General features: G+C 41.2%; 1 protein-coding gene across 3 annotated transcripts in view; it reads left to right on the forward strand.

Annotated features, from left to right (window-relative positions):
• The window catches only part of adcy7 (adenylate cyclase 7), a 50,636-nt gene that overhangs the window by 24,199 nt on the left and 12,291 nt on the right, over nucleotides 1-14,146 (forward strand). For all 3 annotated transcript variants that reach the window (XM_068730171.1, XM_068730172.1, XM_068730173.1), the window contains exons 3-10: nucleotides 4,817-5,014; nucleotides 5,214-5,378; nucleotides 5,765-5,914; nucleotides 9,342-9,502; nucleotides 11,871-11,982; nucleotides 12,252-12,379; nucleotides 12,886-13,044; nucleotides 13,406-13,538. In XM_068730171.1, coding sequence (XP_068586272.1) covers nucleotides 4,817-5,014; nucleotides 5,214-5,378; nucleotides 5,765-5,914; nucleotides 9,342-9,502; nucleotides 11,871-11,982; nucleotides 12,252-12,379; nucleotides 12,886-13,044; nucleotides 13,406-13,538 — 1,206 coding nt within the window. The remainder of the gene's footprint in view (nucleotides 1-4,816; nucleotides 5,015-5,213; nucleotides 5,379-5,764; nucleotides 5,915-9,341; nucleotides 9,503-11,870; nucleotides 11,983-12,251; nucleotides 12,380-12,885; nucleotides 13,045-13,405; nucleotides 13,539-14,146) is intronic.

Genomic DNA, 14,146 nt, shown 5'->3' on the forward strand with positions numbered 1-14,146 from the left:
ATCTGTATCCACTAAAGCTTTGTGGTTTTAACAAAGTTACCCAACTTTTACTGTGTGAGAACAGAAAATACTACAGCTCCCGTTAAAAGACTGGTAGTGACGTGATTTTTTCTCTCTCTAATTTCATAGTTGTAATTTCTGCTGTCTAAAAACATTCCTCTCCCTCTTGCTGCTATTGCACACATGTCTGAGCTAGCCGCAACCCCTTGACTCACTCATGGACTCTTCTGTCAAGCCGAACGTCTAGGGCTTATGGGAAATGGTGTTTGTTAAAGGCTCCTAAAACACAAATGTATTGAATAAACAACAATGTTCGATAAAAACCTCATCTAAACATATGTACCGAGTCACATGTTGAGAACGGCTGTGTTTTTAGTTATCAGAGTCGTTACAAGTGTCAATGTGATTTTGAATGAGGTGTCCTTAATTCTGCACCAGGACCCTTAAGCTCCGGTGTTACTTCAGCTCTCTATATGTGGAGGTGTTCATTCAATTATATGTTTTAGCATTAAGGTCATAGTTAGTGTTGGTGTTGTACTGGCCTGCATTATATTGAGAGGTGCTTCTAATATATATTTGTATTCATTCTTTAGGAAAGATTATGGAAATCAAGTATCAAGATCCATTGAGAATTATTTTAGAGATTCACAGCCCTATAGCATTTTCATATTGCTTTGACGGTGCAGAGAGGAGTGTATGGGGACTAATGTGGCACATTAGGACAGCAGCATTTGCCTAATGTTTAGAGAAGCACGATGTGACTGGATGGTCAGTTTGAATCTCCAGGTTGGCTGTGAAAATGTGACAAATGGAAAAACACTCTCCTCTCCCTCAACAACTACTTAAATAATGCACTCGACTCCCCTTCACTACCTGTGCAGCTGCCTAGAAGCGTGAATGAGTGAGTGATTGTGTAACTGTTTGAATGTGAAGGAGGACATCGCTGAAATAGACACAAAAACAGAGGAGGCATATTTCAGTTGCTTTCTCTAAGATTAGAAAAGAGAACGGGTTGAAAATGCATCTATTAAACAAATCCAGGTGCATGTTTGATAATGCTGGTGATACTTCTCTGTCAGGAAATTGTCTTGCCTTTCTCCACAGTGAGGTCAGGGTTCAGGGTGAGCTACAGAACAGTAGCCCCAGAGCTGGAAGCGCTTCAGTTTGCTCGAAAAATACTTCAACGGCAGATATGCCTGCAGACACGGGATGCACTCTATTCTATTGCTGGCAATGTCTCCATGCTAAATACACTACCTCGCTGCACTTAAAACCAAAACCCTTTTTTTTTATTTTTTTTTTTAAGGTTTATTTGAAAACTGAATAGAAGAAAATGGACAAAGAGAAGACTTGGGCATAAAACGGTGGTTAAAACAATGTAGCTGTCAAAGTGTAGAGACTGTAATTGCGATTCTGACAGGAAAAGGCAGGTTATATTGACTTTGGTGGATCGGCAACACGCTGTTGATGTTGGCATGATGGCAGGTAGCATAGCATTCAGGCAGTCCAGCGGTTCATATAGTGAACTGACAGATTATGTCACCGGAGATTAAATTACTTTCCCTAGTTGGAAAAAGCATCGTAACCTCCCTTCTATTGTGTTGCTGCTGACTCTGGCACACTCCCTTTCTCTCTTCATTGTACTCGTACATAAAGATCTTCCATTCCTTTTGAAATGGCTACGTCCCAAATATACAAGTTTACTCCCTCATTGATTTAGTCTCTTGCTCATACACATTACATTACATTACATTACAGTCATTTAGCAGACGCTTTTATCCAAAGCGACTTACAATAAGTGCATCAACATTGGTAATCAAAAGAACTACTAGTCACCAGAAGTCATAAGTGCATTTCCTTTTCCAAACAAGCATCTAAGAGCATGAAGCAGAGCATAACTCAGAGCCAAAGTACAGTGCAGAAACAAGAAAAACAGTTAGTGCTATAAGTAATACGAATACAATAAGTGCAACAAGCTAGTATGAAAACAATAAGTGCTAAGTGGAAGTCTCAGGGTAGCACTTCCTGAAGAGGTGGGTTTTCAGCCTGCGCCGAAAGATGGGCAGCGACTCCGCTGTCCTGACGTCAGTGGGAAGTTCATTCCACCACTGGGGGGCCAGGACAGAAAACAGCCGTGACCAGGTCGATCGGCCGCCAGGACCTCTGAGCGACGGGGTGACCGATCGCCCCGAGGCAGCAGAGCGAAGTGGTCGGGCGGGGGTGTAAGGCTTGACCATGGCCTGGAGATAGGAAGGAGCTGTTCCTTTCACTGCCCTGTAGGCTAGCACCAGAGTCTTAAACTGGATGCGAGCTCTTACAGGTAGCCAGTGTAGAGAACGGAGAAAGGAAGTTGTGTGGGAGAACTTGGGGCGATTGAACACCAGGCGAGCTGCGGCTTTCTGGACAAGCTCCAGAGGTCTGATGGCCGACGCCGGGGCTCCGGCGAGTAGAGAGTTGCAGTAGTCCAGGCGGGAGATGACAAGAGCCTGGATGAGAACCTGCGTCGTCTCGTCAGTCAGGAAGGGACGAATCCTCCTGATGTTGTAGAGCAGGAATCTGCAGGAGCGTGTAACGGATGAAATGTTTGCCGAGAATGACAGTTGGTCATCCGGGGTCACACCCAGGTTCCTCGCAGTCCGAGTTGGCGTCACCACGGTATCATCAATGGTGATGGACAGGTCCCGGTGCGGGCAACCCTTCCCCGGGAGGAACAGTAGCTCAGTTTTGTCTAGGTTGAGCTTGAGGTGGTGTGTCGTCATCCACTTCGAGGTGTCAGCCAAACACGCAGCGATGCGCGTCTCCACTTGGGTGTCACCGGGGAGAAATGACACACACAAACACACGCACACAATTTTATGTCCTGCAGTCTCATTTCTTTTAGTTACTCCTAGATTGTAAATTGTGACACTAAATGTTTAAAATTCACTAACTAACCACCTCATCCATCACTGGACATACCATCACTCATCCCTCTATTCCCTTTCTCCTCCTCCGTCTTCGCTGTCTTCCCACACACACACACACACAGTTGCCAGGGGTACAGAACAGTTCAGAGAAAATGCTGGGATGGAGCTTGCATAACACTGTTGTTAAACGCAATAGAAGGGCAGGGTGCCTGTTTGGGGGGGATGCCACCAGTGTCAAAAAGTCACTGTCAACTTATGTAACACCTTTCCAATCGACATTGCATAAAGAGCAGGGCTGAGTGGAAAACTGGCTGAGCCGCGCTTTAAAGTGCCACTTGTGGCACCAGTGTCAGGCCCTGATTGGATGGATGAGTCGTATTGTTGTTTGGGTTCTTAAAATTGGTTTTAAGAGCTGTGTTTGTGGAGTGTATGTTTCATTATAAGCTGCAGTGTCTGCCATACATGGCTCTTGTTTTTTGTCATTTCACACTTTTTCATTTTTCAGCCACTGCGGCTTTGACCGTCACCTTTGTTGTCTTTAATTGATGGTCTCGTAGTTGATGCATTCCTCACTGTTAACAGGAATACAGTGTTCAAAGCTGTGAGGAATGTTCCCTGTATGTATCGTACTGGCAGGAACAGCAGGAGCATTTTGCACATTTAGTGTAAAGAAACAACGGACATACTGTACACCGCACACTGTAAATAATATTGTTTATCCATATAAATAAATCTGTCTATGAGTAAGAACCTGCTGATACCGCCGATGTAAATACAGAAAGAGTGCTATATCATAACAAATAATGAATGAAAAGTACGCAAATACTTTCATGTGGCTTTTTTAGTCCTTAGAGTGCCATGTTTTGAACATTCTAGATATATCTATTCATATGGAATAATTGTTCTTTTTTTGTTTTGTTCTGCCTACAAAAAGGTTTTGTCAAGACCCACAGCTGCATAGGGAGTAGAAAGTGCTTTAGTTGAGATCTGGCCTTTTCCAACGCTGCCATGGTAACCAGAAAGCTCACCATACAATGCAGAGATGGCCTTCTCTGAGCAGAGATCTATTAACACTGACTTTGTGCGTCTGTCTCGCTCTTGAGCTCTCTTTTAACCCCTTGTTTTCTCTAGTGCTCTCCCTCCGGCACCCATACTCTCTCTCTCCCACACACGCAAAGATATTCTTACACACATGTGCGCTTGGACAAACATAGTATGTTGCTTCCTTGCATATATTTACATGCACAACATACACACACACACACACACACACACACACACACACACACAAATATTCACACAATCATGCTTCCACTGCACAGGATCTTTTCCCCTCGCTGTACAGTAACTCTGTCAGGAAGATGATGGCCTGGAGCAAACAGGACATGATGCAGAGACAGATTTTAGAGACAAACCTCTACATAAGCCTCAATGCTGATGGATATCAATGGCTGTGCATCTTATACTCGTCTACAACCTCAGGTTTACTTTCAGAGTAGAGTTTGAATCAGTCAGAAACACAAGCAATAAGTTACTGATTAGAAAAGATAACCAAGCATTTTATTAATTTGACAGTAGGTTCTAATGTTTATACAGAGTGGTGGACAAAATAACAGACTGTACAAAATGATACAACAGCCCTGCAGTATATCAATTTGGTGAAGCACCTGATGTTTGTTTTTTTGTTGAGACTTTTAAAGGTGTTAATTAAAGCCAGTGTTTGAGTTTTTAGCTTGTAGTGTTGTAAATATTCTGCAAACTTTTTCAGGCCGTGAAAAAGTCCCTCTGCATGTTTTCTAATGTTGTCTTAAAAACTACAATACTCCATGAAATACCATTGCAGTATTTCCCGATATTACTGTAGTAAAATGTGCGTTTATTTTTCTCCTCCTCCCTTGCTGCTGGAGCAGAGCGCAAAGGAACACTGTGCCTTTGTGAGCGTGGTGAGCGGCAGCCTGTGTGTGTTTCTGGCCGTGTTTCTGCTGGTGTGCACAGAGATGCTCTCCCAGCGATGGAGGCGTCTGCTGGGCCTGATTGTATGGGCAACACACCTCACCATGGGCTACACCTTCATCTTCAGCGGACCCATCATCCTGCCTTGGGACCAGGTAACCTCACCTCCCAAAAATACAGGCATACAGCAACACACACCTCTTTCTTTTTTCTTTTTTTTTTTCTCTACGTTTTGTGAGATGTGCGACCACACTTTTAAGGCACCAGATGACTCAACGCGAATGAATTAACTTGATTGGTAGAATTTGTTTTAATTGTGGCTTCTTGAAAATAATGGAGCCTTTATGTTTCCAGGTGCCTTTCTTCCTCTTCATCATCTTCACAGTGTACACCATGCTGCCGTTCCAGTTGTGGTACGCTGTGGTGCTGAGCTTCATCTCCTCACTGTCTCACATCATGGTCCTCACAGTGCGCCTCACCATTTACGGCGATAACCCCAATCCTTACCTTACTAACCAGGTAAAAACAGTTGAATCAAAACTATGCCATTATGTTGTTTCTGCAATGTTTATGCATCAGTATGCAGACGTGTGGTGAAGACTTAAAGCCAGAATGGGTTATATATCTTCAATGTTATCTCCCTGATGAAGCTGTAGTTCAGGGTTTGTGTGCAACTATGCTTTATCATAAAGTTTAACCAAAAAAATTAGCAGAATTTAGACATAATACAACTTTTGGCCAGGGTTGGATTCAATAATATAAACAAAATTCAACAGTTAAGCCACTAACAAAGTAAATGGAGTAATTGATCAAGTCTTGCTCCCCCAGGGACACACAGGTGTTCAATATCATGCGTGTGTTTCCATTTGCACTTTAACATTTGCTACCTTGTCTTGTTTCTGTAGCTGCTGTCCAATGCAGTGGTGTTTCTGTGTGGCAGTGTGGTGGGAGCCTTCCACAAGGTCCTGATGGAGAAAACCCTGAGGCAGACCTTTCAAGACACCTTGAGGTGCCTGAGCATGCGGATGAAGCTGGAGATAGAAAAAAGACAACAGGTTTGTGAAACACACTGGCTGTCTCAGCTTAGTTTATAACAAGTCGCACAAAGAATAGCTACGTTGGAGAAATGACCATTAAACATGAAAGCCTGCAGTATGTAACCAAAGCCTTTCAAAGTTTGGCTCACTATGTTAGTGTAAGTATCTTAAATATAATAATCATCTTATGCATTTGTGTAAAACAAACAACAGTCCACGTAGTACCTCATTAACAACGGCAAAGCAACAATGACCAACACGTGCATCAAGAAACAAAAGGTACATTTACATTAAACATATAGAAGAAACCTATAAACAATAAATCCCTACTCTCTGCTTAAGATATAAGTAATACAAATCCGGAAAAATTAAAATGGTGAAATGAATTACAGTCTGTATGGCTTTAAGATGAGTAAATGGGCGCCTCCCACCACACACTGCATTAGGCCCACACAAAATCCATACAAACTCAAGTAATAATCCATTGTCCATTATAGAATATTGTAAAGAGAAACAGAAAATGCAGTATTTCTTTATTAAGAAAATAGGTTTTCATACCACCATTCCATTAGTGAGGAAAAGCGTACTGTATATTCTAAGCTGAGCATTTTAATATCTTTTTATTTTTCTGCATCATCTGTAGTTCAGTAACCTCACTCAATGGAGACAAACATTACAGACAAATGATGAAAATAGCTAGTCAGTGATTGTTATTACCATCCTCTTATAATTTTATTTCATCTTTAAGCTTTGCCTTTGGCTGGCCTCATGTTGACTCTCCCATGGATGTTTTCATTGCGACTAACAAATCCTTCACAAATTAGATTTCCCTGTGATGCCTTTTAAATTAGATGCATCTGCGCTGACTTGCTTTGACTTCAGAGACATTTTTAAAACAGTCATTTGTTATGACTGTTGCTTAGTGCGGGACAGGGAAGCTGCCTAGCAGGACAAGAAGGAATGATATAATCGTTAACATTTGAAACCTCCTGTGTGTATTTCAATCGGGGTTGAAACAAAGGGAGCCTGGTGCACAAAGTTAGCCAAAGAGAACAGGGACATAATATCATGGTGGGGTAAGATCCAAAACCGTTCCAAACGGGGAACCAATGAGGAACTCGCATTGTGTTCCCACATTCATTTCAGCAGGAGGTGTACATGTTTCTACCTACTGCTTTCCCATAAATCAAAGTTAATGTATGTCACTGCATGAAGTGACAACACATTCCTTTTTCCATATTTAAGATATGTTCCATACGTTAGTAATTAAAGTAATTTTGCTTATTTAGAAATATAAGACTAATGGATAACATTTAGAGCATCACTATATCAAGTGACACATCTTACAGTTGCCCACCATCATCTAAACAAAGGCTACTTCATGAGAGGTGAGTTTTAATGCTTTGACTCAGTGGGAAACTGAAAAGGGTCATTTATACACACATTCTGATAGACAGACAGAAACTTCACACACTTAAGGCAATGAATTTTGTGAGTATTTAACCCTCTTGACCTCTCCCACAGTTTGTGTCGTCACAACCTGATCGAAACGAGTTGATTCAATTTTGGTTATTTTGGTTTTGGTTTCCACAAACTCAAAATGTCAATTAAAATTTGTATGTTTATTTTAATTAATTTAAAGATTAATCAGATGTGGAAAGCTGGAATGCTTTGAGTCAAAACACATTCGCCTCTTTGCAATAACACGCCAAAATTAATTTAAGGTGCAATTTTATTCTTTTGAGTCCTTGAGAAGTCTGTACAACATGGAGAGTGTCCAGAAGCACTCCAGGGAAATAAAAGGCTTGTGACCGCACACTTGGCTTTCGCAAAGAGCCACATGGTAAATTCTGACATTCAAAAGTTCCCATTGTCTAATGAAAAGTAATCTGAGCGCTTGCTCTAATGCAGAGCAAACCAAAACTGGGCACAAGTCAATAGCCAAAGTGGTGTATTGACTAGCAAAAGCCAACGGAAGGATCCATGAATCGGGAAATTCAGGAGATTCTTCGTGAGTTATTTCTAGTAAATTAGAAGACAAGACAGTGACCTGGAGTATACAGAGAGCCGAAGGAACACTGGCTTCAAAACAAGAATGTGAATGTCCTGAGTTGGCCCGGCTGAAGCCCATATCTAAATCCCTTTTGAAAATAACTGTAATGAATTGGACATAACTGTTCACACAGACACAGACACAGACACACACACACACACACACACACACACACACACACACACACACACACACACACACACACACACACACACCTCATCTCATTCCACCAGACCTACCTTGAGCCAGCATTAAGGAAAGCTTTGTAAAATATGTTTTTATAAAATCCAGATTTTATTGTCTAAGTGCATAACTATGACTCACAGGGTTTTATGCTTGAATATCTGTTTGAATGAGAAATACATATTTCATTGTCAAGCACAGTTCATAAACAAAATATCCACTTTTGATCAGGCATAATCATCCACACATAAACACATAAACACACACTGTTGTGTTTTCATGACTTGTAGGTATTACATTGACTTACATTCAGTCCATGGAGACTTACCCTACCTAAACCTAATCTTACCCTAAACTTAAACTAAGTCCTCTTCCTAAAATGTAATGATTTTCATTCTGGGTACGTGCATTTTGTCCCCATAAGGAAGCAGAGTCCCCTCAATGTGAGTGTGTAATCACAAACCTTTTCAAACGCCGCTCTGGTGGTTTGAAGAGGGATTAATCCTTTCTTGAGAAGTTGCCTCTTCAGATTTCTGTCTTAATCAAGCCATTGAGCTTTGAACACTTCTGTGGCCTCTGACTATTATGGCAGACTGACTCCAATGCTATTTTGTTACTGAATTAATGCATTGTGCCATACCCGTGCTGGAGCAGTGGTGGATATTCTTCCTTGTCATGGTTACCATCATTTGACTATCATGGCAGCACGGTGATATAGTGTTTGAATGTACTTGGTATCGCTGCATTTAAACCTGTATGAACATGCTGGTTCCTTCATAAACCACCCCTGCTCTAAATACCACTTAAAAGCTTAACGGTGTTGGGACAGAACTGAAGCTCCACCACAGGTACATACTGGTGCTAGTTCTGAGGTATACCTACAATAGTGCCACAGAAGAAGAGACTGGCACAGGTATAAAAAAAAAAACAAACGTATTGTTCACTTGTTAGGTGAACGGTGTGTGCTTGATGAGACAAAAGTTCATCGCTGGATATCATAGACTGTGATGTTGATGTAGTGGGTCTGAGAGTATAGCTTGTGTGCTTGTAATTATGTGTGTGTGTGTGTGTGTGTGTGTGTGTTTCGTGGCTGTTCCCAGATGATTTTTTTCTCATCACTGAGTTTGAGTCATTGAGTGTGACAGTCAAATAAACCTGGCACACCCAAATTGCAGTTATGTAACTAATTGTGAGTGTTTGTGTTTGCAGGAGAACCTGCTGCAGTCTGTGCTGCCAGTCTACATCTCCATGAAGATGAAGCTTGCAATCATGGAGCGCTTGCAAGACTGTAAAGACAAAGAAGAACAACAGCGACTGGTCAAAGACAACAACTTCCACAGTCTTTACGTCAAGAGGCACGAGAATGTCAGGTACAACCACAAACCACCTTAAAACACATAGAACGCCATAGATTTTCATTAAGTAGCCCTTGTTATTAAGGATCACCTCATCATGGCAGCCTTATTTTACTAGTCAATCCAATGCACTTAGTGGAGGGTTAAAGACCTGACTTATTGATCAGTCATCAATACGTATGCCTGAGAATTTGAAAGTAACAAGTCTCTGTGGCCTTAACCTGCACTGCTTACAATTTCAGGAGAATCAGACTAGAATCAGATACTAATGTTGTGAAAACGTAACTTCAGATGTTATGACGGAATTGTTGAAAAATCTGCATTTTAAACAGCAACTTAAAAAAGGGAAGAAAATTAGTCTTGTCCTTTTGAACTTGCCTGCTATACTTTGACATTTCCAAACTATAAATAAAGTTCTTTAATAAAAAACGTATTTCATTTCCCTAGCTGTCTTCTTCATCTGTATCCGTAATTGTATAAATCCTCAGTCGTTCTCTCACGCTCATGCACATCACTTCATAAAACGCGCAAAAGCAAAAAAAAAAGTGCACACAAAAAGCAGATTTCTCGTAAAGACAGAGATTATGATGTCTGTTTTCAGAGGAGTGACCCAGTTACAGCTCTTTGTTTTACGAGGGTTTTATTCATTTAGCAAGTGCTGACAGATATTGGGTCAGCTTAACTGAATTTTAGCAGATGGCTCACCAGCTTTTTTTTTTTTTTTCGATAAATGTAGGCAAGATACAGCCTCTGCCTTAGCTCAATAAGAGACTTGCATTATAGTGTTTCTTGAGAGGAAAATTAATACACTGTAAGAAAGCGTGTTCTTCTTTAGCTTCATTAGTTTTTGTAAATAGAAAATGTTTTTTTCTCAGCACTGGCACTTTGATTTTAAAGAACACTTCCTATTCTGATCAGTTTAATTGACAGATCTAATACTAGAATAGCATGAAACTGAAATGGCAACACAGATGGCAAAACATGCAGCAAATGACTGGGCTGTTATTACCCACTGAGGCAATCTTGTCTATTAGAAAGTTTGGACACTAAACTTTTGGTCTCTGACAATCAAGAGGTCGTTGTGAAGACAGCAGGCATGATTGCTACTATGTTCATATAGTGAGAAGGTGTTGAATGATGGCAACCCTGACCTATCCCTATAATTACCCCAGTCAGACCAGTCTGTAGCCGTATTGTCTTGTCTCATGAAGCACCTGGCTGTTTTCGGTCAGGCAGTGAAACAGGAGGAAAGGGGGGAGAGAGAGGGCTGCCCAGTTTTAACCAGCCGGTGCCGGTAATCAGCCCCGGCTGGACGTGGTCATCACAAGTAAAACGAACAGCCTACATGTAGTGCTCTGTGGGTAATTGGATCACACACACAGATCAATGGCTATTTGTGGTGGTTTGGTTTTTCTCTAATATTCATGTACATAGTTCGAAATGATGTGAACCTCATCCCAAAGTCATTGCTCATCATGCTTTAATTTAAGTGCACAGCGTTCCTCACACTTGCCGACATGTCCTGAGATGATCATGGCCTTCACTGAGGCTTACGTTGCAATTGTTAGAACTTCTTTTGCTTTTGCCGAACTTCCAGCTGGTGGTGTCGGGGGTCTTTCAGAGGTCAGATGAGATAACGGCGCCCCTCTGTGGTCCTCTGATAGGCAGCTTGTAATGATGACCGAGCTATGATTCCGCATTGAACCAGACAGGCTTTTTAATGAGTCACTGATCGGGTCTACTAGAGGTTAATGGGAGGGTGGTCAGAGGCTTTTTTTTTTTTTTGCCTGATGAAATCCTACGTCTCAACTCAGGAGCCAAAATGGGTCATAATGGGCCAACAACGCTGTGCAGAGACGATCCGGCCCAGATTTGGAGGACGCGAATGGTTCAATGCATTCCAGACTGGTTGACTGCTAACAGTGCATCAGGTGGTGTCAGATTGAAAAACAAAGGCTGGTCTCCTCATATTAGTTTTTTTGTTAGCAGCCTGGACATGTAGATTTCACAGCATTACAGATAGACAGAAGTTACATGAATAGTGTTCACCAGTTATCCATTGTGTTGAACAACAATGTAACGCACACTGGTTGCTGGCAGGTCTCTTTTTGGGGAGTCTGCAGGTCTCAACTTCATGGATGTGGACTTTGAAGGATGCTGTTGGCATCGTTGTTTTTTCTAGATTCTATAACTGTAGGAAGTCTTTAAAGTAGTTTTTAATTTTAGTGTGCGGAAACGTAAGAATTGTTTGCTTAGTAAAAGACGTAGTCTTTATATCGTCAATGCTAACCATCTTTTTTTTGCAGCAATGAGCAGACATCTCTCTTTCTATGCGAGTGTGTTTTGTTTGTTCAACTCTCATTGTATTATTTCCTTCTTTCAGTATTCTATATGCTGACATTGTGGGATTCACCCGGTTGGCCAGTGACTGCTCTCCCAAAGAGCTTGTTATTATGCTCAATGAGTTGTTTGGAAAGTTTGACCAAATTGCCAAGGTGAGTCATCATTTATCTTCATGTCCTTATTCAGAATGACGCTGACCTCTTAGCTAAACTTGCAGTTGACCGTTTACCTCTTAAAGAGATTGCAGCAGTAATAATGTAAAGATTAGAGTAGTGATGTTTCTGACGGGAAGAGTGGCTCAAGCCACTTAAACGTCAGTAGTACAAAACTGTGGTTTTATTGATTGACTCCCATGTGCTTTTTAGAATATTTACCAGGCAAATAACCCTGTTTCTCTTCTTCTCATTGTCATCCCTTATAGGAAAACGAATGCATGAGAATCAAGATCCTTGGAGATTGCTACTATTGTGTGTCAGGGCTGCCTGTCTCTCTGCCGAAACATGCTAAGAACTGCGTCAAGATGGGCCTGGACATGTGTGAAGCCATCAAGTGAGTTTGTGCCAACCATCACCCTCAACCCTGATGGAAACATATTGTGTCTCTCGATTTCACTCTTAAAAGAGATGTGATAAAAACACTTAGTTTTTAGACAAATTATGTTAATAAAGTGTCTTAAAAAGCTATTTGTGGAACAAAATATTGTGGTGTACATGTAATGGACTGTAAGGTGAGGCATTCTCAGTGATTATGTCTCGAGTTTAGAGAAACACAATCTTCTTTTTGTACAGCAATGCCTAGAATTGCACAAGTTGACAGTGACATGCCATATAAAGAGCGTATTACCTCAGAGGGAAAGTTTGAGTGAATGTTGAAAGATGTTTTTAAATCCGGTGTTGACAACAGGACTATTGACACACAGAGACATACAATATAGCTTCACATAGACATACATGGAAAGGGCTGGAGATTTTTATTGTGATTTCCTTGAAGGACACTTGTGTTCTGCATACAGAAACAACAATTGAGCATTTGTATTGCTATGAAACACCATCCAGGCAGGTACGGGAGGCCACAGGAGTGGATATCAACATGAGAGTGGGCGTGCACTCGGGCAACGTGCTCTGCGGTGTCATTGGCCTTCGCAAGTGGCAGTTTGACGTGTGGTCGCATGATGTCACGCTGGCCAATCACATGGAGTCAGGAGGCCTTCCAGGGTAGGCTGTATTCATTTTACATCATGAGTTTCATAACTGTTTATACACATGGGGGGTGATACACAATGCAACTCTGATAAGATTAATTGCATAAAACCATGATAATAATGTACATGTTACTTGCTTTAGTGTAACCTTATATAATCAATAATTGTTTGTTTTTTTCATAACAAGATATTGTAAATGTTCCATTTGAAAATGATTAATGAAACAGACACAACGTTTTTTATACATATAAAATGCATTAAAGAGAGCAATCACAATAGTGTCATTGCAGTAAATAAGCGCCGTCGACTGGAAATAAGTGTGAAATATGCCATGCAAAGTATTACAATCTTTCTCCTGCTCGTTCGTCGGTCAGACGTGTTCACATCACAGAGGCGACTCTGAAGCACCTAAACAAGGCTTATGAAGTGGAAGACGGCAATGGCCACCTCAGGGACCCCTACCTAAAAGAGCTCAACGGCCGAACCTACCTGGTCATTGATCCTCGGGTAGGTTCTCTATTCGTCTTTGTCTTCCTTGATTATTGTAGGGTGCATGATGTTGCACCCTACATGTCAACATGTAATGTTGTATTCCAAGTGCTATGAATCATGGTTGATATGTTTGCTCTCATATAATTTTACAACAATCATAGTTTTGTACATTTTGAATTTGTTTTCCCCACCATACTGGTCGCTATCGGTTTATCTCGAGATGAACCATAAGACATACAAGCAAATGTCTTTTTTCCTGGATTTCTGAATTGTTGGGTTCTGGACAGTAGTACAGTTTTATCTGCACAACATTAGTTTTATTGCTATTTTGATCTTTTTTGCGCAAAACATTTTCTTCATTGCTCTGCCTACAATTCTCCCCACTCTTCACCAGATCTAGGACGTAAAACCCTTCCATGCATTGTGCACTTCCAACCGAATTTAGGTGACCCATATATCAGCTCCAAGCAATCCTGCAGAACTGGATGAAATTCTGCCAAAACTTGATTCAGATCCAGTTTAAAACCTTCTATGAACACATCGAGAAGACTGCACAGCCGTAGTGCTATCCCAGAGTGCTCCCTAATGACTTTCATGATTTAGGAACGTACTTACCCTGATTT

The sequence above is a fragment of the Cebidichthys violaceus genome, unplaced genomic scaffold, assembly GCF_023349555.1.
Source record: "Cebidichthys violaceus isolate CVI_PGR_0920_01 unplaced genomic scaffold, fCebVio1.0.p SCAF_5, whole genome shotgun sequence".
Lineage (NCBI taxonomy): Eukaryota > Metazoa > Chordata > Actinopteri > Perciformes > Stichaeidae > Cebidichthys > Cebidichthys violaceus.